The sequence below is a fragment of the Neopsephotus bourkii genome, unplaced genomic scaffold (genome assembly GCF_033783945.1).
Source record: "Neopsephotus bourkii isolate Nb327-2 ecotype Australia unplaced genomic scaffold, CSIRO-AGI_Nbou_v1 NB_357, whole genome shotgun sequence".
In the NCBI taxonomy this organism is placed as follows: domain Eukaryota; kingdom Metazoa; phylum Chordata; class Aves; order Psittaciformes; family Psittacidae; genus Neopsephotus; species Neopsephotus bourkii.
The window spans coordinates 1,781,297-1,808,921 of record NW_026900863.1 but is presented as its reverse complement, the minus strand read 5'-3'; the positions used below and the strand labels follow the sequence as shown (position 1 = coordinate 1,808,921).

Genomic DNA, 27,625 nt, shown 5'->3' with positions numbered 1-27,625 from the left:
ATTAGCAGAAGGATACTTAGTAAAGGGCAGATAATCACATAGAAGAAAATAGGTGTTTGTTTGCTTGTTTGTTTTTTCCTGGTAACCCCTTCCCTGCACAAAATGGAACTAGGAGAATTAAAAAAAGAGACTCATCTGGCTTTTGAAGTTTATGGTTGAAATGTTGCTCCACTTACACAAAAAATAAACCCTTTGCAGAAAATCCCTTTATTCAAATTGAGGTACTTCTTTCCAGTCAGGTAGAAAAAGAGAAATTAGCTTAACTACAAAGATTGACTAAAGAGCCTCTGCTTGGAGGCTGCCGCTTAAAATCTGGATGACAGAGACCTTTTCTGAGTTGTAGGGCACAAGCTGTTTTTGCCATCCACCTGAACTGCACCTGTACACCTTGATTTGCACCTGAACTGCACCTGTACACCTCGATTCTCATCTCCTACCAAGAAATCTCTACAGAGCAGAAAAATCTTTTGTTTCACAGGAAACAAAATCTCTTCAAAAACCTCTTGTACTCTTTCATGTTGGATTTATGTACAACACTGCAGCCCAGTTGAGGCACCTGAGTGACTGATGGGAATGGAAGGACAGAGCTGGAATCTGCCTACATTAAATTAAATCTTTCCAGCTCTTACACCTCTCCAGTTTTCCAAACCTAAATCCTGAAGGTTTCATGAGGACAGATGCTTTCCAATTTGTGCATACTTCTATATACCAAGCATTTTTCATGCCCACGATCTACTTACACAGACAAAACAGCACTTCAACAATGTCAACAGCCTTTTCTAAGTGCACCGCAGCTACAACTTATAGATCATTCATAAGCTATGAAGCTGGCGTATATGATTAATTCCCCAAGCCTGGTGGCCTGCACTTGCACAAACACAGCCCCCACTCCCAAACCTGCAGAACTGCATACGAAGCTCCTGCAGAAATAAAACTGACATAAGAATCCCACTACAGTGGTCTCCAAAGCCCCACAGATCTTACATGGATTCCAGTGGCAATGGAGCTCCAGATGGCAGTAACCACGTGAAATGAATGCAGCAGAAATAGCCTGGGTGGTTGGTTTCCCTAAATTACCTTGACTCGAGCAATAAAATCTTACTAAAGCAAACAGTTAGATGAGAAATTAGCAATGGGGTCATAGGGTTAAAACTTTAAATAACTTCAAAAAGAACCATCTGGAAGACTATCAGGAGGCATCTAACATATTATCCTCTTTCCAAAACACAGCTCTTATTAAATATAGACATCGCCAAGACTCAGGCTATTAACAGAATCATATTTGAATGTCTGATCTCTAAATTAGCTAAATAAGTCTCCTTTCTAAAACAATAATGATCAAAAGAAGCTGCCATCATCTGTAGCTTGTAATATTACTTTCCTTTGACTATGTGAAGCAATCACACTAGTTGGAGTCACACAATAGAGTCAGAAGACAAAACCAAAATGCTAAATTCTGTAGCCATCTCTAACAATAAGCACAAATCTGAATATATTCTGGGATAGAATCCCCCCCACTCTCCATGAGTCAAAGACTTTAACAAATATAGTCTTAAGAATAATGAAATGTCAGCCTAGGGATCTTCGTATGTCAGTGTGGTTTACTTGGGCCTGTCCACCTAACAGGCAACTCACTCAGTTTCCTTAAATTAACGTTTAAGAATTGACTTCTGCTACTGCAGTACTAAATTCTAAAAACCATCATCCCTCCCCCCTTCCCTACAATCCAAGGCAACGTGTGTTCTAACAAGCAAGTGACTCAAACTTACATTTTTCTGAGGTTGGGCAATTTCTTGAAGAGCCCGATGGCTTCCAAAACAGAAATATCATTGTCATTCAGACGCCTGATAGGAAGAAACAAAGAGACATTTAGTACTTCACAGATGCCTATAGATATATCTCTGTGACATACAGGGCTGCCACACAGAGAACTATGACCTTTGTTAAGCAAGATACTATCTGCCATCTCTCTCAGACTGCCAGTGAAAAGAGTTTGGTTTTGAAGGAAAGGGAACATAGAAGAGTTTCTATAGTAAAAGCTTTAGATGCCTTTAAGAGTGCAATGGCAAAGGACAGTATCAGAATGCCTCCTTCTTCCAATGCACACGATAAGGGATTATTAACCTTAACCATTACACAGCCTTGTTTGCATGACTAAATCTCCCTCATGCATTCTGCTACAGAAGACATGCAATTGGAGATGCGACCTGTCTAAACGGAAAGGATCTGATTTCAGGTTCTTTCCCATCAAAGTCTGCTGGTCTTCAAAACCAGTGCAAAGGCCACTGGCTTGCACTTCGCATGCAAAATTCTTCTCTGATTACATGTAGCTCCATTTTTCTATGTAGAGACTTCACTGTGTTTCTGGTAGTCTCTCACATTTTTCTCTCAACTTCAGATCAACAATTTCTATGAGGGTTTAAATAGAAGTATAGTAAGAATACTAACACAAAAAGAGAATTGTGTTTGAAGGGGATACTAATATGGCAAGGAGACAGATTCTTCAGCTACTAAGTAATAAATACATATTCTTATATCTCTTTAGCATTATAACTCTGAAGTATCTCTAAAAGCAAATACAGTTCACAAAATCACTTGTAGCTTAACAGCACACTGGTTTCAGTGAGAGCCACTTCAAAGCAGTAGGCACTGTTGAGATGGAGAGTTCCTGATCACAGATTTAACTCAAAAGGGTTAATCCATTTCTTAAGTAAAAATGACCAGATGCAAAGCCAAAGGGCTCAAAGGCGGAATGGAAAGGAATCAGCTTGGGCCACATAACAGGGCAGCACTTCAAGAAGACTCACACAGGCAGGTGATGCACAGGGCCATGGCTCTTTTCTCATCCCCACAGTTGGAATGAATGCTAAGGAAATAAGAGAGTTGTGGCGCTCCTTTGAAATAAATTAACTTCCCCTCTTTCACACAGGGTTTAAAGCAGAAGGTGCCTTATTGAAATGCTCTGAGTCCCTTTTATAGCCTTTAAAAAGCAGAAAACCCAACATGCCCTGCTGAGCACAGCATGGACAGCAAGCACTTACAGATCAGTAGTATATTCAGGAAGGTGACTGGGTAATCGGGTGAGTTTTTGGTTAGAGCAGTCTACAATTGTTCCTTCGCAGCGACACTTCTCAGGACAGACAAGGTCCATGAAACACTTCCCAGTGAATTTACTTCTGTAATCCTCTGACCCTGCAATGAAAGAAAAACACATTCCAGCAAACAGTTCTGACAACTGCAGCAAGCAAAGGTTTCACGGAATCCATTCTCAGCACCACCTCTTGTCAGCTCGCAGCTCCTGCATCCTATTCTAATACTTGCCAAAGAGCTTTGTACAGCAATCTTTCAAGTTACTCCAAGACTGGCGTCTGGTTTTTCACTCTTCCCTCGACACACTGATTCCTTGTCTAACAAACCTACCTGTTAAGGTATGTTCCAGCAAAGTCACTTTTCCCCCATTTAGTCCAGCAACAAGGAAGAGGGATGTTATGAAAGCAGGAGCTACCTTGGCATGCTCAAATGACAAAGGATTTTTACGGATGTCATTAAAAAGCCCCAAATTTTCAGAGCTCAGCTCTTGGAGCTATGTTTGAAAGCAATCTTTTATGAGAGAACCTTGTCAATTTTCCAACAATTAGATACCTTTATTAACTATGTTAAACAAACAGCAAAGGAAAGTAATAGGAATTTAAATCATTTTCATTTTAATTAAGGAACGGGTAGACCATACTTAGTGAGAAGCACTCCCTAATGTACCATTATACCATGATTACCAGACCTCTCTGACTACATTTTTGACCCGTTCTAATGAAATGCTTTTGCAATTAAGCCCAGTGAACTAATATATCCCTTCCAGGTTTAGTTTTTCTCTTTTAATAACAGCAGGTTGGAAATCTGATCTTGGTGCTTCAAGGAACAGGAGCATTAATAAATGTATATGTAAGCAAAGCGTTGCCAAGCCCCTACCATGCAATACTTGCCCACTCACTTCATATTTCATAATGGAAGTACTGGAATTGTCTCAGCAACCAGTGACATTCCCAACAATTGTAACTACCAAGAAGTAGTTTTTAACTTTTCTAGAGTTTTAAAAGTCAATTGCAAGGCCTTCTCAGGAATGACGTGAGCAGGTTCCGTTTCTAAGAACCTGAAAACACCAATAAAGACTTAAACCTGAGATGAAATTTGCTTTTAGAGACTTGATGACGTTCAGCACCCGCTTCCCCTTCCCAGACTGATAAATACACCTCTGCTCATTTTATGACCACATGCTATTTTCCATAAGGAAAAAAGAAGTCACCTAAACCCACTATTATTTTCATTTATCTTGCACATTACCTCCACAGGCTGAGGCACTGAAAGCGAGCAGTTCTGCAGGCACTCTTAACATTGTGATGAAGTCAGACTTCACTATTCTTTTACAGGTTAACAGCACACCACTTAAAATACTAGGATTATTGGGCATTTTAAAGTGTTACAAAAATACGGTCTAAGCCTTTCCCCACACCACCATCATTTAAACTTTCAAAACCCCCATCCGATTTCCAGTCCTCAAAAATCCAGGCTTGGTAGTCAGGCTAAAATATCAGATATATTATGGCTTGGCTACAAGAACACACAGCTCTTCTTTTCCAGGTCTATGAGACAGTACCTTTGGTTGTTTATGATTCCTTGGAAATAATGCTGAAGCTGAACAGCTGCCGGGACCAGAGTTGATTAAACTGCCACAGTTACAGTATACCTTGAAAAACCCACCACAACTTTTCAGTGATCAGAGAGTGTCTTGGAAATCCCCAAATCAACCCTTGAAGAAGCACTTCTAATCCTTACTGCAAAACTTTTCCTGGAAAGAATAACCACAAACACCGTGAAATTGCACAAGGTTAAGTTTATTCAGTATAATTTTTTGTCTACTGGTGGCTACAAGATTCATCTTCCTATGGCAAAAAAAAGAAGGTTGGGAAAGTGGAAGGCTTCATGAAAGACAAAAAAAGGGGTATATAACATGAGAAGGCAAGAATCAGGTTTTGGTTTTCCCTCAAGCTTTCGGGCAAAGTAAATAAAGAACATTTATCACATTTTGACTTAGCAGCTTCACTCTCCTGAAGCCATACGACTTTCCACACTACATCAGCTGTAAGAAGTTGATCTTCTAAGTAACAGTTACCCAGGTAAGCACTGAGTCTGAAGTAATCAATAGCATATATATGCTCAGCAAGTAGTCATCTGTTAGCCTGCAAGACAGCAGGAATCACCTGCCAAAGACTAGATAAAATTTACTATTTGACCTGAGCCTTGAGATTACTTGGGCAGGTGGCTGCTTTATTAAGATATTCCCATCTGGGGTAGTAATGTGAAATTCAGCCATCTGTTTGCAGAGCTATTTAAGTATGTATATTCATTTCTACACACAGGGCTTTACCAGTGTACTGCTGCAGGGCTCTGAGTGAACATGACTGGATTCAGGAAGTGCAGCTGACCATCCCAGGTATGCAGTACTTCTTACACACTACAGAATCACCTGTGCAAACCCGTGGAAAAGAGATGCAGGATGGAACATGGCCTGGGAGTTTCTGGTAGTTCTAAAATTAGAAAGAATTGTTTGCTGTAAAACAAGTAGCCAAGGCAACAGCAAGGCCTGTGTTTAATAGAGGACAACTGTGTTTACCTGAATTGCTAGCTACTCTTGATAATGTTTTCATTTCACTACCTATGTGACATCATGTTGTGGTTTAAGCCCAGCTGGTAAGAAGGAGTAAAATAACTGTTAGAGGTGAACCCATGACACACCACTGTCAGGTACCAGGGCACTGCAGATCCTCCGTATCATAAACCAAACACACATGTCATTCTACAAAACAGCACATTTCCAATTTTAGGTGCTTTTCTAATACCCACATGGAGAAACTAAACAGCAGAAACAAACACCTTTTGGTCCTACTCTTCTTTCTAGGCACTGTTTAGCAAAATTAAGTTGTTTTTTAAACTTAGGTTTGCCCAAAGGACATAAAAGGAGTGCTGAATGATCTGTTCCGGAAAAAATCAAGCTGTCTCAATAGGGGCTTGAATATCCTAGAAAAGATGGATCCAGCTGCCTCAAATTTGGCACCAAAAATACCATCCCTGAGATCACTTGGGCCAAAACTTGGACAAAAATCCAGGAATCCTGGCACTCATTTCTTCATGTAACCATGAGATCACAATTCTCATGGGTTTTCAGGGAAAAAAGGAGGTAAATTGTCATAGTTTCACATAACTACTATTAACTCTTATCAGTAATCACAGATTAAATCTAAGAATCTCAGATGTCCTCCTTCTGATGGCTCCCCAACAGATTTGTAACAAATCTGTCAGATGAGGCAGCATTTCTGTGTAAGAAAACTTCTGTACCAGGCTCTCAAAGTCATTTATGAATAGGTGTCATTATCTCTACTTTACAAAGGGAAAGTTAGGCCCAAGTATGTCAAAGACCTCATCTAAGCTGTCAAAGCTAAAATGGCCCATTTGCACATGCTGGCTCAGCTATGTGCTCTGTAACTGCTGGATAAGGCTGTTTTCAGGCAGGCCATCGTATCCACACCATTTTAAGAGATAAGAGCCAATGCTCTGCAGACTCTTCTGAAGTTCTACTCCCGTATACTTCTTCAGAATGAAATTCCAGCACATTAGGATTGCTCAGTTGAGGTCCACAGTGATACTAAGTAGCTTGTTGTTACAGAAATGTTATCAAAAGTGTACCTCAACTAGAAGGACTCACTGGACAGCTCAGAGACATGTAGTATATGTTATTTATAAGGTAAGAAGACAGAAATGATTTTTCTTCTCTGCAGGTATGTTTGGAATCACCCTTGATTCATATTAATCAACAGGCTGCCTAACTTCTTCATTCTAAGAGCAATTAAACAGATTAATTATTTAGAAATGGTTATTCTGCATGCAAGCCCTCCGGAAAGTCTGTTGCAAACGTTACTAGGGCTCCCCCCTGCAGTGCCCAGGAGCCTGGTCAAGCAACTCTTCACCTTTTGCAGTTTTCCTGTGAGGAAAGGGGAATCTCTCACCTTTTGATGCTTCTGAAAACAGCAGAAGTATCCCAGCATGCCATGCGGCAGGGAGTATGCAGCCTTCCATGGTGCTTGACAGAACCATGTTCCATTTGTATTGTTCTACCACATGGTTAGATCAAGCACAAAGGAAAACCCCATGAACAGCCAGAGTCAGAGTTAGGCAGCGCCAAAGAGAGAAGAGCGTTGAGAGGAAGCAGCATGGAGAAGCACAAGCTGAAGGTTCACGGAGAGCTGCTCTCCACTCCACCCATGCAAAAAGGTGCTGGATACAAGAGGTCATCCTTTATGCTCTAACTGCAGGAACACCCTGGAGCACAATTGGGGTTAGTGTACAAGAACAGAGCCCAGGCGAATTCAGAAACAGAACTAATACGACAGAAAATGCTACCAAAGGACTGCAAATAGCTCCTTCCAGGAAGGGTGTCCGACTTTCACCACATATTGAGTGCCCAATCTATTCTGCTCTTTATTAGCTACTTACTCTCTCCTGGTGTCTCCTTTCAGTATAAATGCTGGTTTGGTTTGCTCCATTTATTTAAGTGCAATCTCAGACATACCGCAGCACATATTAAAGGAGATTTTGAGCTGATGGCCAAGCTCTGGCATTAAATGCTCCCCAAGCTCCTTTTGAGCCTGATTTCAGCTCCTGGTGGCCTCTCATGCTGGTAGCACTTACACTGACAATCTGTAATTACCACTGCTTTTCTTTCTTTCGACTGCACTTTACAGCAAGATAGCACACACGTGTGACTACATTGCCTATTAAGGCAACCAGGAGCATTTTGGTATTCTGTTCCATGGCATAATATTTGTTATGTTCTGTACATCATTTGCTGGTGATGTATCATTCTCTTTCTGACATCCTGGATTGTTTCAAATAGCTTTACTTCTTGCAACTCATTCCTGCAACTTTGACCTGGAAAGTAGGGCGTTAGGTTTCGGCTTGACTGCTCCCACTGAAATGAAACTCCCATTGACTTTAATGTCTGCACAGCTATGCGAGTGGAGGCACGCTTTTGAAAGTCACATCTCAAATGTTCTTACAGCCTTCATGAATGAGAGAGGAAGTGCTTGTCCTCTGCAACTGCTCAGAACATTCTGCTGGACTTCACTGAAGGTCAATGCTTGTGCTCTTTAAAAAAATATCACTTTCCTTAGTAAGAGGTTTGCATTGCCCAAAGAACGCAGTCAGCATTAAGCATATTATTCATTGCCTACATGGAGAACAATGCGAGTACTTGAGTAGAGATAACAGATAATACAGCAAGGGGCTCTGCTTCACCATTTTGCTATGAACCAGTGTTATTATGCAGAAAGGCAACATACAGTTACTTGGGAACTCCAGAAAATAAGTACAGTGTTAACTTGGTTACCTCATACTGTGGGTTTGCATACAGCAATGGAAGTAAGACAATTGGATCTACTGTCAACCTTTACAATCTAAGAAAGCAGCTAAAGCAGTTTTTTAGGTGAACCTAGCACAATAGACCTTCACCCCCCACAAGCTGCCAAACTAGCCAGAGTCCTGAGACAAAAATTAGATGATTATTCATTTTCTCTTGTGACTCATGCAACATGGAACAAAGAACCATTAATTTGCTACTATGATTCATCCAAAGTATGCACAACCCAGGAATCCACTCCTCATTTATTTACAAATTATACCTATAACTAGTATTCCTGCCAGTAATTTTGTACGACTCGAGCAAAGGACGATGCAGAATTTCCTGTTTCTTCACTGGTTTGATAATGCAGCAATTCTGGCATGGGCTCTTCAGATAAATTCATCCACATTACTCTGTTAAGCAGTGACAAGTAATATTTTGTATCTTCTAAAGACTTTGATATTATATACCGATTTACAGTGTTAAGTGGACTATCTGTAATAAACTCACTCATTTCAGTGTCAATGATCTCTTTCAGCCCTACTAGAAACAAATTTAGTCAGAGCCCTGCAAGCGTCTTCCTGAGAACCCCCCTGAGAACATTTGGAACAAGTCTCTGTTCCTCTGCTGCACTAATTAAACACCGCTTACAACAACTGCCTCAGCTAATCAGCAACTCCAATGAACAAGAGGTACCAGCACACAAAGAAAAGGCTGCCAAAGTCCTAATTTATGTCCTCAGAATACAAGAGAGGTAAAACACTCCACATGCACATTCTGGCCTTTCTGCTTGTTACAGACTATTGCAAAACATGTGCAGGAACAGAGCCTCCTTTTTTGTTGGGGTTTTTTGTTGTTGTTAGTTTTGGTTTTTTTTAAACCAAAACAAAACAGGGAAGAACATTATTTTAAATTACATATATATATATATATATATATATACACATAATCCTTTGGATGTGCGTAAGATCATCCTGCATAAATGTTTCCAAAGAAAAAAAAAGGTTGAAAAGGAATGACCATACCTCCAAATATCTGCCAGTTTTCATGAAAACCTCCACCCTTTTTGACAGACTCTGTATCCAAGCAGCATTGTATGGTCTGGCCTTGGTGCGAGTTCACCTTTGGTAAGCCAACAGCTGTTGGTTTATCAGCTACTAAACCTGCAGTTTGCTAAGAATTTGTATCTAGGCCCCTGTTTTTAACTGTCCTGTCAAGTGTAACACCTCAGCAGACTGACGCAGTCTTGGAATAGTCACATGAAAATTTACTGTCCAACTGCAGGCGCAAACACTCCTGCCCTGGTTTTAGCTGATTAGCTTTCTTTATACCAATACCCTCTCCAATTACTTTCTTTATCCCATTCAAGTGACCACTATATACACACAAAAAAGTGCTAACTTTGCATCTCTGGTAAGTGTTGCTGAGCTTAATCTCAACACACACCATGGCAAGTGAGAGAACAAACTTTGCCCTACTTTAGTTTTTGGGGTGTGTGAGTTACAAGACCAACCACTCAGCTTTCTGCCACAGCTAATGAGGACACCTCCAGAGGACAACTCAGCTCTCAAGTGGGTAATCTATATAGCTCTGTACTCTGCCTACATGGGGAATCTGGGACAACTATGTTATTTGGAGGTCTAAGTGATCTGAATGCAGCTGTGACTCAACATTCATTCTCCCTCTTTACTACAAGTGCAAGTGAGGATGTTGGCTGGTAACAAAGCAGGTCAGATGTTTAGCTTTTCTGAAGACTACATCTACTTAAAAACAAAATGAGGCACAGACTTAAAATAAATTTTCTAACTGGGACATGTCAGTTTGCTTTCTTATTAAGAGCTCCACTCTCTGCCTTACAGACCCACCTGCTCTATGTTAAGCTTATGCTTCCTTGAGTAAAACAGTTTCCATCCTGCCTACTTCCACCCCTACAGGATGGTGCAGGAAACCTTCACCTTCCTACTCATCATGAGCTAGGGAAGAGTTAGAGGATCTGACAAAAAAATAAACAGAAAGATCTAAATTGCTATCAAAGATTTAAAGGGAGGGCTATAATCAGAATGGGGTACAGCCAGATTACTTCTGCAACAGGAACATTTCGACAGGACAAAGGAATTGAGCTCCATTACTATTAGTCATAGCAGTCATGTTGTGCTCTCTAATGACTTCAACTTCAGGAACATGTCATGCAAACTGCGTCCCAGATATACTCAGTTACAGTGTATGGTGAAGACTTCAGGTTCATAATTATGAATTGCGTCCAGGATTTAATCTGCAGGTGATATGTTGCAGTTAAACAGCCTTCCATTCAGACAGGGTTATTCTTGTGCACAACAGATGCATATTCTCCGTTTCGCTATATTCAGAGTTTCTGAAGGTACTTTTGCTGAATCTTTTACTGCAGAAACCCAAACCAAAACACACAGAAAAACACCACTGAATCCAGTTAACTTCCCAGTTTTCCAGATCACAGGCAATTTTTCATGGCCCCTTCCCTCACTCTGCTCAAGCAAAAGCCCTGTGGAGCAGAAGTGCTGGTGTTTGACCCCAGAGAAGATTAGGTTCGATATTAAGAACAATTCCTTCCCCAGAGGGTGCTCAGGCATTGGAACAGGCTGCCCAGGGCAGGGCTGCAGTCATCGTCCCTGCAAGTGTGCACACACCATGGAGACGAGGCGTCAGTGCCACGGGTTAGTGGTGGCCTTGGCAAGGCTGGGGAACGGGTAGACTGGATGAGCTTAAAGGGCTTTTCCAACCTGGCTGATTCTATGAGATTTCCTGTTAACATGTCCATGCATCACCTCCTGCATGGACAAACCTCCAAGCTGCCAGGGCTTGGTGCATGCTAAGGGCAGGCAGAATCGTAATTGCCCGAGCACGTGTCACTGCAGCACTGGAACCAGGCAGACAAGAGCAGCTGGAGATGAGGCAAAAATAAAGACTATTTACTTACTAAAACTGGAAGGAATTTGTAAAGTTGTCATGAGAATGACTGTCAAATTACAGGAACAACTGGAGGGTGTTTCAACCAGAAGATCTGGATTAAATTCACTTGTCATTCATGACTTTTTTAAACACTGATGAGGAGTAACAATTTATTTCACCTTCCATTTTGAGAGATCAAAGAGCTTGAACAGTGTTTACATGTCAATAAGAGCAGAGAAGGGGATAACCTAGGGAGCACAGGGGCCAGGAAACATGTAGAATACTGTCGGGACCAGAGAAAAAGCCTTGATATGCAGCCTATGTTTTCCTGACTGGGAACACTCTGTCCATTGCAGTTCTGTACTTCTGCAGTTGAAACAATGCATCAATAAAAGAGAGAAGGAAGTTTCAGGTGATCACAAGTAATAGGAACTCTGTTCCAACGCAGGCAGGTAACACAAGAAAGGTGAAGATGGATGAAGATAGAGACTGGAAAAGACACATAAAGAATTAATTCAAAACATGCAATTAGTAAGAAGAGGTTTTATCAAATGCCTTCAGGAATTATGAGTGAACAAGCAGCAACATTACTATGAAGTAACAGGGGATGATAACACAAGAGGTACAACATTAAGCCTAAATATTCAAGCCCTGGATCCGTATGTACCACAGAGGCTGATTTTGATTTGGCTTGGGCTAACAAGATGTGGTGTCCAAAAACGGAGAGAATCGTGATGACAGATGGTTCACTGTCCTCCTCCTCTTATTCCCTGTGCTTTTGATTTGCACAGCACTATCTGGAGCTGAAGTCACTAATTACAGTCAGTTAAGATATCATGTATGCCCCAATGTAAGAGGAAGCAGGAAGACAGATTTACTACACAGTATTTTAAATAATAACTGTATTTCTAAGATTCTTATTTCTACAAATTAGAAGATAAAAAGCTTTTGGGGTGTGATGCTCATAGATATGCATATTCTTCGCTCACTACCAAGAATGGCTTGTGTTGGAAGGGCAGGTGGAATTTTCATCGCTTTTGAAATATACAATATATTGAAAAGCACAAACATACCACAGGGGGAAAAAAAAAAAGATACACAGCTGAACACAAGGGCAAGCTCTCTGCAAAAGCTATTTCATACACAGTGTCACACAGCAATCAAGGATTCTGCCAACTCTTGAAGTGACAATAAGCTACCACAGAGACAACACAATCTGCTCACAGATTCAATTCCCTTTCTCCTAAAGCCCAGTGCTGCTTTAGAAAACAAAGCTGCTGGGTAGAGAACTTAATCAAATGCTATTGGGCAGAAGATATTTGTTGTTCTTTTCCTCCTATTCCTACCAAGAAGGGAGCCTCCAGTGACCTAAGGCTGGCAAGTATCATTGGATCCTTAAGTTGTCACAGTGGGCAGATGCAGCCAAAAAGAAAATGATCATCAGAATTTTACTGTTGCTACTGAAAATGACAGTATTTCCCTTTTCTAAACAGAACAGGGAGAATTAGTCACAGCCTGTTCCTCCAATTTCTCTTTCAAGAAAACCCATTTTTAGTCTCAGATTCCATAGCTGTGGGGAGAGAGTTGAGCAAGGGGGAGGCTTATTATTATTTCGGTGCATTGCATGAAATGGCAGGCAGAAAACCACAGGAAATAGTATCCATTGCGATCTGAGGCTTAAACATATTTGATAGCATATTCAACAGTTTTGCTTGTCTCACAGCCCCGGGCAAAACCATGCCCCTTTCCCTGCTGTTCCTTCATTTCATGCTATAATGCTTCCAATTCTCCTTTTAAAAAGAATTATGTACCTTATCTACCTGTTGCACAGAATATCCTTCCTATGGCCACTCATAACCTTTGCAGATGTTGCTCCATCATTCTCAGTAAAAGCTTGAGTCGTTTGGTTCAGGGAGGAACGAGCATCTGGGAGAAGTGCCTCGATGATGAATTAACATAAGAAGGCAAGTTATTCTTGCCGAATGCTATCTAAAAGGACACTATGGAGTTGTATAAAACCTGAGGGAAACAACAATATGCAGAATGAAGTTTGCTAGATTTGATTTCTTTTTTTACTGTGCTGCTTAGTTTTGTCTTCAGTTTCATTCAATTGATCAAATACAGTTCTATTCAGCCCACGTGCATCTCAGAATGTATCCTCTTCACATTATCTTCTTGATGTTCCTCCACCATTTCTGACTGATGAAGCTTCCAGAATCCCATCTTTTCTTCCCCATTCCTGCTAACCAGTCCTCTTTCCTATCCTTGCACAAAAAGCACTTTCCTTGTGAATGCTCCATCCCCGGCAGTGTTCAAGGTCAGGTTGGACAGAGCCTTGGGTGACATAGTTTAGTGTGAGGTGTCCCTGCCCATGGCAGGGGGTTGGAACTGGATGATCTTAAGGTCCTTTCCAACCCTAACTATTCTATGATTCTATGATTTCTTCCTTCTGCTAATGTCCTGAACAACCAGATTTTTTATCATGCTGGGTCTTTACTGACAGTCCCCTTTATGATACACTGTAGAATCCCAATGAATGTGGAAAACACACAGAATTGCTTCAGGACAACCTCAGAACTTTACAACTTCAGAACTGGTCCTATTCCTGATTCCAAAGTATTAAGTTTACCTAAGCTGAACTACTCCTGCGTGTGATCCTGATGCTGGCTGAGTAACCCTACTGCCACAGAGCTGACACTTTCTGCTCATCCTCATCACTTTCATAAGGTCAAGGACCAGGTCAGGATAGAATCCCTCACATTGCTTCCTTAACCAACCCCTCATATTCACTGAGTTCCAACCCCATACTTCTCTCTGACCACTGTTTGAAAAATGTATTAAACAAACTACATGAAAATAACAGGATGCTGAAACAAGAACCCTTTGAGAAAAGGGATGCACATTTACGGAAGGATTTAAAATAAAATTTCTTTTCTCATACAACGAGCAAACAATGTAAAAACTCAACAGAATCCAACAACCAGCAAGGACACTGATAAGTTACTAAACATTGCCATCCCAGTGGGATTGTGCAGGCTCATCCCTGGGTAACATACAGAACCGCTCAAAAGTCTGAATGATGAAGATTCATACCTCAAGGCCTTTTCTGCACACAGACGTGCTGTGTTAAATCCTGGGATGAAACATATTCCTCAAAATGAAAGATGGAAAATTCATGCTAAATGCCAAGTCTGAATCAGCCGTGATTCAAAGGGACAACTTGAGCAGAGCAGGTGCCAGGGATGTCTGTTCTCTGGATTGATTTACAAACTAAGATTCTTCTAAACTATTAGACGCTCCCCATCTCATGTGAGCAGACAGTGAGTCGAGTTCAATGTATCTCATTGCCATCTGGAAACTCTACAGGCAAGGATATCTTCTTTATTGAGCTTTTGAATAGAATTAGTTTTCATCCAGCTGAAATCTTTGTTCTGAAGCTATACAATCCCTGCTCTCCTCCTTCATAAGTCAAGTTTATGCCTTTTCCATGTGGTTTTGATATACTCATAGAACTGGAAACCAAGGAAAAACCAGCCTAATGCCTCAAGGAAAGGACCCCCAGGATAAGAACTTACACACAATATTATTCTCAGCATCACCAGGTACTGTGTTCTGCATTCTTACTCCTCTTAGCTATGACCTTTCATAAATGATATCAGGTGGTGTTTGCCTTATCCAATAGCCTGTACCATTGTTCAAGGCATGCCTGCACATACATAACATTAATTTCTCTAGCCTATTAATAAAAGCAGGAGAAAATAACAATTGCAAATTGGGTGCAGATTTATACTGCTCTGTTTCTGCAGTCTTATTTTCCTTTCTAAATTATATTATGCATTTGAATTTCCAGTTTCTTTAAATATGAATATTACTAATTATCTTGTTCCTATGATGGACACAATCCAAAACCACCAATAAAAGTACATCCTAATTTCAGTTCTGGTTATAAATTTTGTGGCTTGAGTCACAAGTGACCGAAGACTTTAACATTCATACCCTGGTAAACCTGACTGCAAATGAAGTTATCTTTATTGTATTTTCTCCATAAAGAGAAGGTTTAGCTCAGCATATTGCTTGCAGAGATACACAAAGCACAACGGCTTGTTTTGGGCTGCTGCCATTCAGCTTCATGCTGCAACCCCATCTAGAGTCATTAATCTTTTACCACAAGAACACAATTAATCATGGTTGGCTGTCTTGTGGGTCTTTTTTTTCTTTTCTTTTCAGGGGAAAAAGACAGAAATCATAGTAATTTTCATAGAAAACATTGCCAGCAGTCTATCAATAACACTAATTTTTCTTCTCAGTACACACTAATAGGTTTGCTCACTGAAACCTGCTTGTTTTTCCGGTATACAAAATGCAGTAAACTAAAATACATATGACCAAGAGAAAAAACACAAGAAGCCGCAGTCTGCCTTGTTGTACTGTGTAAGGCAATAGATGTCATTTTAGTGATAGCTGGGACATAAATAAAATACAGATAGGCTGAAGAAAAGTGTTTATGTTACCTCAGAGCTTATTTTCAGGTGGAAATATTTTTTTCCATCCAGCTCATACAAGACAATATCTTTGCCTAAATTATGATGCAAGTTTTGATTCAAAACTTATTAAACCCCCAAATCTTACCAAATTTGACGGCAATTTTACTGGAATTAGTGCATGCTACTTGTGGATATAAAACCCCCAAACTTTAGCCTCAGCTTCCCTCGCATCCTAGGTCAGAAATGCCCTTTGTCAGTGGTAAAAAAATCTTACTCGTACTGTTTTCAGCCTTTTAGGTCTAAAAACTTACTTGAGCTCAGCTCTAATTAAGGTCAATAAGAGTTCTGCCTGAATACAAGTGACAATCCATCCACCTTCCACCCCTTCAAAATATGACATTTGCCACATGGATTCATATACATCTTCGTTGTTTTCCTTAGACATTTTACAGCCTAGCAATTCTTTTAAATTAAATGTCACAAGCATTTCTCTTTCTTTTGTTTGTCAGAGACACAAGAAGTCAGCTACAGACTGCTCCCTTTTTTCTTTTTCTTTTTTAATCCATAAGGTAATTGGCTTTCTGGAGAACTAACTGAATTTTCCAAATTTAATTTTCAAAGATGCTCCCTAATATCCATTATAGCAAACACTGTCCTGCAGATTCAATTAGTACGCTCTCTGGACCTGCTTATTTCTGAATTGAAAGTGCACTACAGCCTGGATAAATGAATTACCTGAGCAGCGGAACTTCTTGCTCTTGATCTGGCTGATTCGCTTGTTGGCAAGGCGACGCGGATTGCTGCACCGAGCGCCGCTGGTCTCTATCGGATTATCCTGCAGGTAATCAGCCAGCCACTTCAAATGGCAGTCGCACACAAATGGATTCTGAGCTAAATGTCTGCAAGAAGGATGGGATGTTTAATCAGAAGTGACCTGTGACACTGTGCTCCATCATTGTTTTTCACACACGTGAACCTGAAGAGTAGAGTAATTGAATAAGCTTCCCCCAAAACCCCAGGCCTGGCGGAAACCACGCGGAGCTGCACATGAATGGGAGAATCCTGTCAGCTCTCACATTTCGGAGCTCATTAAGCCTGCTACAAGTCCTTTCGCAGGGGAAACAAAAATTAAGATAGTAAAACCTGCTTTAAAGGACACCAAGTCTTGTGTTTTCTCCTGACAGCCTTAAATGCTGCCTTTTGAGGGAAACGCACCTGACCTGACGATCATTTTGTATCCTGGCTTAAAAGAAATTTTATTGGCAAGCTCAGTTTCCTAGGGATCCAAATGTGATTAGTGAATCTTGGCTCTGGGCAAAGCCAGAAGAGATCCAGAAGTCTTTCCTCGAGAGTGAAATAGATATTTGCATATACTCATCCTGTGGAATAATATTCCCTTTATATGCATTTTTGCTGGAGCAAAAATATTTTACTTTTGAGACTGCACTGTTTATGCAAGATAGAACTTAACTTTATCCTTTGCACAACATATTCCCCACACAATCAGAAATGGGCATTGTAACATTGATTCTAACTGGATATTTAGACTTTGTTAATAGAAATCTCAGAGAGAAACAGCATTTCTCTGCTGCCGTTATGATTTGCTCTGCTTGACAAAGTTGAGCACTGTATCAGGGGAGTTTGCCAGGTCTTTCTCAGAGCCTGATTCTGATCTGACTTGCAGCAGTCCCTCTAACTTCCAAGGAAGCAGGGCACAACTCTCTGCAAAGACAGTTTTAAATAAGACAGATGTTTCAGTTTGGTTTGGATAGAGGTGTAAAGCTGTAGCCCCTGCTCTATTACTGCCAGTGTGTTTTTTCCACCTGAAGCAACTTCTTTTCTTTCCTGTTTGCAGTTATATTTATGAACTGTCACTTAACAGAGTTAAGTACAGAATACAATGGGATTTCAAGCAGTGGGAAGTGAAAGCATAGCAAAAAGTGTCTGAAGATACTAAAGATTACTGTTGTAGTAGAGCCTTTCATGGTGCGAAAGGTCCAAAGAACAAATCAGCACATAGAGACAGGATATGGGGTTGGTTTGTAGCTCTAGAAAAAAGGCAGAAGATGGCAATCACTTGGAGTACTAGAAATGGGAGAATGAATCAGGATATTTCATGAAAAAAGCGACTTGCTGTGAAGCAACAAGTCCATTCTATGTACTGGCCACAGGAATGCCAATAAAACCCCATGGAAACCAAGGAGGAACTTTTAAACCTTAAGGGTGTTGCCTCGTAAGATTGACAAATATTATATACCTGTAAATGAACCTTCTCTGTCACCCCTGTTAATGGATCTATCTCTGTACGTACATAGCATGTTGCAGCAGCAGAAAGCATGGTAGACGTGGGGAGCATAACTGGGGGGGAGTTGTACATGGTTTCAGAAATCAGGAACTATAGAGCAGGACGCAGACCCAATAAGGAGAGATGCCAACTCATTAGCCCATTAAAAACTGTTAGGCAATGGTTTTAACAGAATCTGCTGCTCAAATATTGTACAGACTCAAATTTACATATTATCTTCCCTACAAACAGGATGAATGAATTAGTCTGTGAGCTTAAAACACTTATGACATTCATGTCACTATTGGCAGGCTGCATCGATAGCTGGCTGTGCTGAATTTATGCAATACTTTGTTTTCTTGTGCCTTTTATTTCTGTCAGAAAAGGAGGGGCTGCTGTCTTTGGGGTCTCTTCCAATTGCCTTCACAAATTTTTGTTAAAAAGCCTTTGCAAAGACAGGCAACAGCTTTGGGAGTGAAAGAGAGGGCTGTCGTTTATGCTACGCCTTCATACTCACAGAGTCTGGATCGATCGGAGAGGTGCAAAGAGCCCCTTGCTGATGGTCTGCAGTTTGTTGTCATAAAGAGATAGCAGCTTGAGATTATGCAGCCCTTGAAACGTGTTTACCCTCAGGCAGTTGATCTTATTGGCATTGAGAAGCCTGAAAATAGAGGAACAGTTTATAATTCATTAATCTTGAAATAATCAAATAAAGATAAGACTGAACTGTGGAGTTAAATCTAAAAAAAATATTAACCCAGTCACCAAAGCCAACCCACATTTAAAGGTCTTCATTTGCCTGTTACATTTAAAATGTGAAAACCCCGCAGTCAACATTAGTGCTGTCATAGTGGGGGAATATACACACATGTCACAGTGCTGGCTATCTTAAAATACTTAAAATATGTCTTTTTTTTAATGCCCAGGCAACCCCCCGCATTTGTTCAAAATTCTACATAAATATTTGAAGGTGCCTTTAGCTCTGTATCTTCAGCTTGATAGACACAGAAACTGCACACTCATACACCAAACCCACAGTGAGAAGAACCCTTTTTTATTCCAGTTTTCTCTACCAGCATCTGCCTTAAGTCTAAGTGAAATCCTGGAATTTTGTCCTCTTTTGATAAGCAGTGTGAGGATAATTTAATCATGGAAGGAAAGAAAACCTGATTCGCCTCAGAGACAAGAAGAGAGAATTGTAGGGTCTGAACTAAAACTTACTGAAAGGCAAGGTCACTTTATAAGTAAGGGTAGCCAAGCCATGCACCAAGTTGATCAAAGGAGTTGTGCAGTCTTCATCATTGGAGGGTTTCAAGATGATGCTGAATAAAGCCATGAGCAACCTTCTCTGACCTAGTAAGGAGGCTCTGGTTCTCCAGTCTCATTGCTAGTGATCACCTGAGGTCCCTTTCGACCTCCGCTGTCCTACTAATCTATGAACCCACCCCATTCCAGTTACTCCAGATTCCTGTGGAGGTGTGGAAACGCAGCACAAAGGCAGTTTACATCCTTATTTTATTTTGCACCTCTAAACAGCAGCCAGCTGCCAGAACTAATCAGTTCAGCCAGAAAACCTTGGATGGTACTTGTGCAAGTTCTCTTAGACTGTTCAGCTAGAGTTGTGTCACGTATAACAAGTAGATCCTCTCAAAAAGCTGGAGTTCCCTCCAAGACACTCAATCACAAAGACACTTAAGGTTGTCACTGTCGTCTCCATATGCAGTATTTTGCACTTAGAAGATAGTCAGGAAACGACCTGTTCTTCTCACAAAATCCAAAGCCCACATCTTTAACGACTATCAACCTGACAAAAGTGGTACATTGCAAACAACATATGATGTTAACTCAGTTTTCCTGATCACAAAGTTCTTGCTACTTAGTGAGTTTGAAGAGCTTAATATTACAACACTGTGGCACTCTATCAGGCACTACACTAAATCAGCAGACATGTCTTTCTGGGCAAAAAGGAAAAGACCTCCTCTATTCTTCAGCAAACAAATATACCGTCTTAAACACACCTCTAACAGCACAGGGAGCTTCCAACAAACTGCACATAACACCACTATAGACAATAGGGCAACCCCTCAGGGAAGAAATGCATGCTAGCTAGCTGCTTTCCCTTTGCTCCAGAAGGTGCTTCCTCTGCACAGCATCCTGCCTTTGCACTGCTGAAACCTTTGGACCATTGTACCCTCATTGCAGCTCCCTGCTCCTACTGCTGTTTTGGCAGAGCCCCGTTACTGCGGTAAAAGACTATGGCAATTGTGATACATAAAAGATGGAGTACTTGCGTAAAGCCCTTTACCCAAGGAGAAAAGGAATGCAGTGCTTTGGAATAAGAGGGCATCAGAGCCCAACTCACCTTCTAGCCTACAGAAAAGTCAATACCAATTTACCCAAATTTTCTTCTTTATATGGTGTCAAAATCGAAGTTTGACATTAGATAAGAGAAAGTTCCAAAGAAGGCAATGACGGATACATGAAATTACCTTTTTTGCATGAACTAATAGCTAAAATAATTTTATGAAATCATAAGCAGAGCTAGGATTGACCCCTCTGGAATCTGTATTTTGGTGACTGATAATTGCATGACAATTAATCCACCAGAAGTATAAGGGTAATTTTCATATTACGCTACAGGAACAGTTCCTCCTATGCATTTGACTTCTGAGATTCTGCTCCAACAGCAAACACCAATGTCATCTCTTACTACTTGTTTCTTATTGCCATTCATATATCCAAGTCAAAGCAGTCTTCATGCTCTCTCAGTTCTTGTGCATTATACATTTCTCTTTCAAGCTTGGACATTATTTATTCCATAAAAAAACAGGTTAACACAGAAGGCAGAATCAGCTACTTGGATTTTTTTCCTGGCATGCACTCTGGTATTACAAACCCTTTGGTTTTATTCCCTGCCCTTGTGCACTAGTCAAACATGGTCTTCTGGCATTGTAAATCAGCAGAGATTGGTTCCATGATAGACTCCTGGTACCTAGATTATACAGGAAGAAAACTGAAAGCAAGTATGTACTTCCATTTATTTTGCTAGATGCTAGTTTTTTTCCCTAATATTACAGTAATATTTTATGCTGCAAGCAGTACTTGTGACAAAGCATAAAGCCAACATGAAGATAATCTCAGTAATAGAGAATTTATAACTGAACTACAATTGTATTTGTATATGTGGACAACCAGTATGTCTTTCTGTGATGCTTAAGAAGTGCTCACACAGCAGAGCTGCATTGTGCAGGTACTATGCACTTGCAGAGCTTGAAGTCTAACCATCATTGATCCCACTCAATAAACCCTCAGAGCAAAGCTGACCTAGAGCTGCATGGAATATGCAGGACTTGAAGCCATTCTCCGATTAGTTTCAATAAAATACGAATAAACCCAATGCTGCAAATCAGAATTTACAGTGTGGCAAGTTTTCCTGGCATGAATTTTCAATGACTGAGTTCATGGCGTCATTATCTGTGGCAGTTCTGTAGGAGTCAAATACCAAATGTGAAAGAAGCTGATCCTGTAATAGCCACAAGTACAGGGGCACAATCTCTACTTTAAGCATGAGAGAAAGCAACCTGGAACAGGAAAGTGCTTGTACAGGCTGTTTACAAGTGGGAATTCGGATCCTACACAGTTTTCTGAGGTGACATCTATTCTGTGTATCATCTATACACTATACATGCAGTCCCTAAGTCTAGAGAGGATAGATAGTGTACCCAATAGTAATATAGATGCAGCCATACTCGCTGGATCGTGACACAGATCAATGTCCCATTTCTGATCAGAGTCAGCAAGAAAGGGGGGCAGGGTGGGGAGAGAGAAAGAAAGCAAAAAACTGTGAGAAAGCTGAATAAATAATCCCTAAAATTTTTTCCTCCTACTTCCTGGGAGTTAGAGGATGACTTTTGGCCACAAGCATTAAGGTTTATGTTCCTTCCAAAACCTCTGTTATTTTAAAGTATCCCCTCTATGACTATTCCCCTATATAAATCCCAATTCTTTACTTAATCTTTCTTCACTATCACAGTCTCCCCAGTGGCATCTAATTATTAATAAGATACACAAGGCTGGCCTCACAGGGAGTCAAAAGTGGCTCCAAGAAAATGTTTTTAAACTAACACAAAGGCATAGGAGAAAAACCTCTTTTACGAAACAGAAACATTGACCTTCCTTAAACACTGAACCATGCTGTAAAATAGAGTAAAGGTTCCTTTTCATTGGACTCTCACCAAAAGAAGAGACTATTAAAAATCGAGTCTTATTTTAGCAAGCATTAGATGGTATTTATTTTGCCCCAATTCATGGTGAAAGTAAATTCCACTGCTTTCCTTATTTTGTTATCAGCTTGATTGGCTGAGATTTACACAATGCCTCCAGATGTGGTGCAGCATTCAAAAGGAGGTTAAGAATTCAAGTCGAAATAAAACTGCCTGCTACCCAGAGGGATGATGGATTATGAACTCAAGTCTCCATTTCCATCCCTCTGGCTATGTTAAGAACATAAAGAAATCTCTTGCAAACCTAGGACCACCACAGAACACAGGCAAATGGTTAAAGACCTTGTGGTTTAAACGCCACTGAGAGCAATGAGCAGAGCAGTATTGCAATTCCATGAACCCATTTCCTGAAACAGTGCATTTGTCCACACACACACTGAAATAATAATGTGTTTCAGCTAAGCCCTTTGAACGAATGTGTGCTGAATTGGCACTGTAATTGTATCAGCTGCTCATAAGCACCATCTGCATAATTAAGATGGTCCTGTAATTGAATTATATGCCCAAGTACAGTTTCAAGTGATTAACATTTAAATAACATTTTGAACTCCAAACTCAAAATGAATGAAAAAAAATAGTTTTTTAAGAGAAAATGGGGATGTTTATAATGGCTTTTACCCTTAGCAATATTTTATTTTCAGTTCAGTGAAGTCCAGTAATCAAACTATCAGCAAATAACTATATAACCAGGGGAATGAAACAGCAGCCTAGCAACTTTAACCCATGCTGGAGACTGCAGGCTAACTTCTGGTGCTACAGGATGGACTAGAAGTCACCCAAGGTACATCAACAAGCCTAAAAGGAAAGTATGAGGGAGAAAAGATGCACAGAGCCACTGGAAAACTTCTCTTTCCTTTTCAGGAGCTTTGTGCTTTGACAGCAACGACAGCATGAGGAAAATGAAAATGTTTGGCACCCCATGAACTGGCTGGCACATCCCACATGCCAGACTCTACTGCTGAAAATGAGAACTCACCAGAGAAAGGCAGATGCAAAATGCATAGGAGACTTGTAAGGGAGAGGAGAATTGGGTAACAGTTTTGCATGGGTAACAGCAGAGTAAAAATTGACTTTCATATAGCATCTATAGTCAAAGGTTTCAACTACATTCAAGGGCACTACAGGGCAGCAAAGAAAGCACCCTTGGCAGAGAACATTCCTTAGGATATACAATACCTCTTATAAAGTAAAAAAAAAAAAAAAAAAAAAATTTTTGCATGTTTTTTTTTCAGCATTTTCTCTTGAAATTTAAAGGGAACCAAGAGTCACCTTTGATGTAACACAACTTACTGGGGAGAACAGCTGAAGCACCAATAAGGAAGTACCTGATCAGGTACTTCCATCAAAACAGTCAATGACAAGGAATGTCTAAGGACAGAGTTGTTTGTACCCTTGCTTACTTATTGGCAAAATACTTGTATTAGGATCCAGGATGATTTTAAAATGGCCTGGAGTGTAGGGGAGCAATGTGGTTGCCCCTCACCAAGTCAGAGAATTTAGACATCTACTAAAATTTACATTTTCTATGTGGTAACTGACCACTAAAGAGTCTGTCAGTGCTTCAACAACCAGTGACCTGATAACCAGTGTGAAATCATCATCATGCTTGCTTGAAGCAGCTTCAAGTGTTTCTCCATGTTCAGAAAACTGGATGATGGTGATGAGAAATTTATTCAACGTGAATGAAAACGGGAAAGTCACAAGCTGATAAGGAGTAAAGAAGGAAGCACAGAGCATTTTGAAAGTCCTGTTTTGGAGAGATTTTTAAAGGCCTCCTTTCATTTACGATCCATAAGACTGCAACTCCAGTTGAACACCATCCATGAAACACTCCTGCAGTACTTGTGTTACTACTTTGAGGATTATAAACACATGTTGTCATAGCACCTGGACTTCTGTTCCTCAAAATTCAATAGTGTTTAACTTAGGCATGCAGATAAGGTCACGGCTGATTTTAGGTAACCACATAATAATTCAGATGCACAACAGAGTAAACACATATTCTATTCCTGCACTACCGGAAGTTTGTTTCTTGTGCAATAATAACTAGGAGAGTTTCTGTCAGGTGCGTCCAGCTTGGAGCACCGGCGTCAGAAGAGCTAATGAATTACACACTGACATACGAACTAGCGGTTGCTTTGGGAAGCCGCATGCAGACAGGCTACAGAAGTGACACAGAAAGGGCAGACGCTGTTGCAGTCTTTCATTAGTGCTCAACTGTAATTGTATTTCTGTGTCTGGCAGATGCTGCTCGCTCACATTAACAGCAGTTATTGAGTTTAGTTATATTATCACAATAGCAGCCTAAATGCAAAAATCTGAAGGAAAAAAAGCACAAGGCAAACAGCTCGAAAACAACTCTAAAGCTATTAAGTAGGACTGTGCAGAGAGCATTCTGTCCTGGCCTAGAAGGATGAGGGCTGCATAGTATCTCTGCTGTAGCCAGGAATATCTTGAGCAATCAAGGGGAAAGTTCACATGTCATTTTGCTAAGAATTCAGAATCACAGAATCCAGAAATGTCATAGCTTGCAAAGGCCCTCCAGAGGTCATCTGCTTTGAACACTGCTCAAAGCATAGCCAATTCATAGATATTCAATGCAGATATTTACTTTATCCAAGAAATAATTATTTCATCAGGTCACAGGTTAATTTGGACTGGCAGTAAGCTGAAGCAGTTTCTGTGCTGTCAGACTGCCCAAACCAGGCTGAGCCGGAAGGTCAGACCAGCTTGCTTCAACTGAGTCTGGTCTTTAAAATCTTCAAGGACAGAGAATGCACAACAGCCTGCTCCACTGCTGGGCTTGTTGTGAAAGTGTTTCCTCTTACATCTAGACAGAAGGTTTCTCTTTCAATGCTTGTTTACTCCAGGAGAAAAATGAAGTACTCCATAGATCATGAAGCTTTTATACATCACTTAAAGCTCAGAAGATTTCTATGGGAAGGAGGAGAGGCTACTGTGCTGTAAAGGACTTGGAAATGGAAAACTGTAATTTCTTTATTTTGACATTTATATACTGTTTAATGTTTAATGATGCATCACTCTTTAATTATGTTTATGTATCTACCAATGTAATGTATACAATACAAAATAGTGGAATTCATGTACATTCCTCACAGTAATTTTGTATTTCTTTCTCTCCAAATATACTTTGTATGAGCTTGTGCTTCATGGGATTTTCTTTGAGCTTCTAACAAGCTCCAAAAGTATACAATTAATAACTGGTAGATTCTATTTTAAGCTCTTAAGTACTAGGATTCAATTCACAATTACAATTCAACACAAGCACTTCAAACTTGACAAATTTGCCATGGAGACATTTTCCAAGCAACCTCTCCAGAAGAGCTATGGGAGCACCAAGAATCTCGCTGTTCATCCAAGGAGAAAGAGCCTGAAAAGGAGGTTAAAAAGAACTGCTCAAAGCAAGATTTCACTGGTTTAATTTTGGGAAGACTGGTAATAGCAGCTCCTGACAGTACATCCATGACTTGCCACTTCATATTAGTCTATTTTAAACAAAGGTCAGCTGGAGTTGTAAAGATGAGATCTAGCTCCAATTTTAACCCAGGTTAGATGCCTGGATCTGGAGGTCTAATTTTCCACCACTTTCAAAGTTACTTTGCCTGTCAACATGTCAGACTTCAGACGCTAATATGATAATTGGTCTTTTCCAACTACACTGTTGAGTTTTCCCTAATGATCAGACATTAGGAAAAAGAGGAGAAGGCTGTAAGCCTTGGCTTTGTTTTATGAGAGAGGAATACAACAAACCTCTCATTTTAATATATATGTAACCCAAGAGTGTATCTACTTCTAGAAACATCAAAACGGAGCCCACTATGGGGATTCTCTCTTGCCCAGCAAGCCATGGGGATCTCAACCATAAGACTTAGAATCAACACACCTGAGCACTTGTATGATCACTAACTATGCAAAGTGAATTTCCTCAAGGAAAAGGATTTACTGAAAACTGATACTTGCCACATATTAGAAAAAATGAGGTTTGATCCCCCTATATTATTTTGCTATACAATCTCTTTAAACAGCACAGATTTTATGATACTTTCTTGTTCCAGGAAATAGAGCACTGTGAAGCATACAGTGTATAACCATAATAAAAAAGCTCCCAGAATGTTTTAATATGGTTGCAGAGAGGAAGGTGTATTACTTAGATATGAAAAACACTGGCTAACCAACTTTGTGCCCATTATCCACAGCTCGCTGTCCTGAGCCACTTAAGTCCTGTTTCACAGCAGGCTGGCTCTGCATATTTGCTCGTCTGGGAGCAAGCAGAGCACCCGTCAGCTTTATCTGTCACAGGACTGCTGAGAAAGAAGGAGTTACACAGTGCAACGTGGTGTCTCCTGCGCAGTGACTGGCAGAGGTCTGGCAAACTCAAGGGCTCCTGAAAGAGCTTGTCCACATTCCAGGAAAATGAAAGACAGGAGAGAATGACTTTTAAATATAGTCCAGTTTCTAGGCAGATCAAGGTTAGTCAAAGGCCTCCTGGCCACATCTAATGGTTACTTGAAAACTTCCACCTTACACTGGAGCCCTTTTCATTCTTTTGATATTTAAATGCAAATTATACACCAGATGATAATTAATCAAACACTATGTCACATCTTGGATGGATTGTTGCCCCAGTGAAATGAGTTTCACTTTACTGTAAAAAAAAAACCTAACAAAAAATCAGACTCCAGTTATCCCTTTCTGGAAAACAGTGTAGTTCCCTAAACCCCAAACAGACCTGAAATTCTCAGAAGACACTTGATCCAACCTGCTGAACAGAAGAATGTATGAGGCTAGGGTAGAGCAGTTACAGTAGCTTCCTAGTATCCTCTCTCCTGGCAACTTCAAACAGGAGATAACGAGAATGTCATAAAATCATAGAATCACAAAATAGTTAGGGTTGGAAAGGACCTTTAGATCACTCAGTTCCAACCCTCCTGTCATGGACAGGGATGCCTTGCACTAAACCATGTGACCCAAAACTCACTCCAACCTGGCCTTGAACACCACCAGGGATGGAGCATTCACAGATTTCCTGGGCAACCCATTCCAGTGCCTCACCACTCTCACGGTAGAGAACTTCCTTATATCTAAGTTGCTGTTCCCCAGAACAGACATGTAGTTGGATTTCTATAACAATGCTTGCTGCTGTGATGGTTATAATTGCATACATAGAAGACGTAAGATT

The 27,625-nt window shown here is 40.4% G+C and overlaps 1 protein-coding gene across 3 annotated transcripts in view; it reads right to left on the bottom strand.

The window, feature by feature from the left end:
• SLIT3 (slit guidance ligand 3) overlaps positions 1–27,625 on the bottom strand; it is a 520,423-nt gene that overhangs the window by 126,467 nt on the left and 366,331 nt on the right. For all 3 annotated transcript variants that reach the window (XM_061348428.1, XM_061348427.1, XM_061348429.1), the window contains exons 14-17: positions 18,660–18,803; positions 16,594–16,757; positions 3,042–3,192; positions 1,770–1,844 (exon numbers count right to left, since the gene is read on the bottom strand). In XM_061348428.1, coding sequence (XP_061204412.1) covers positions 1,770–1,844; positions 3,042–3,192; positions 16,594–16,757; positions 18,660–18,803 — 534 coding nt within the window. The remainder of the gene's footprint in view (positions 1–1,769; positions 1,845–3,041; positions 3,193–16,593; positions 16,758–18,659; positions 18,804–27,625) is intronic.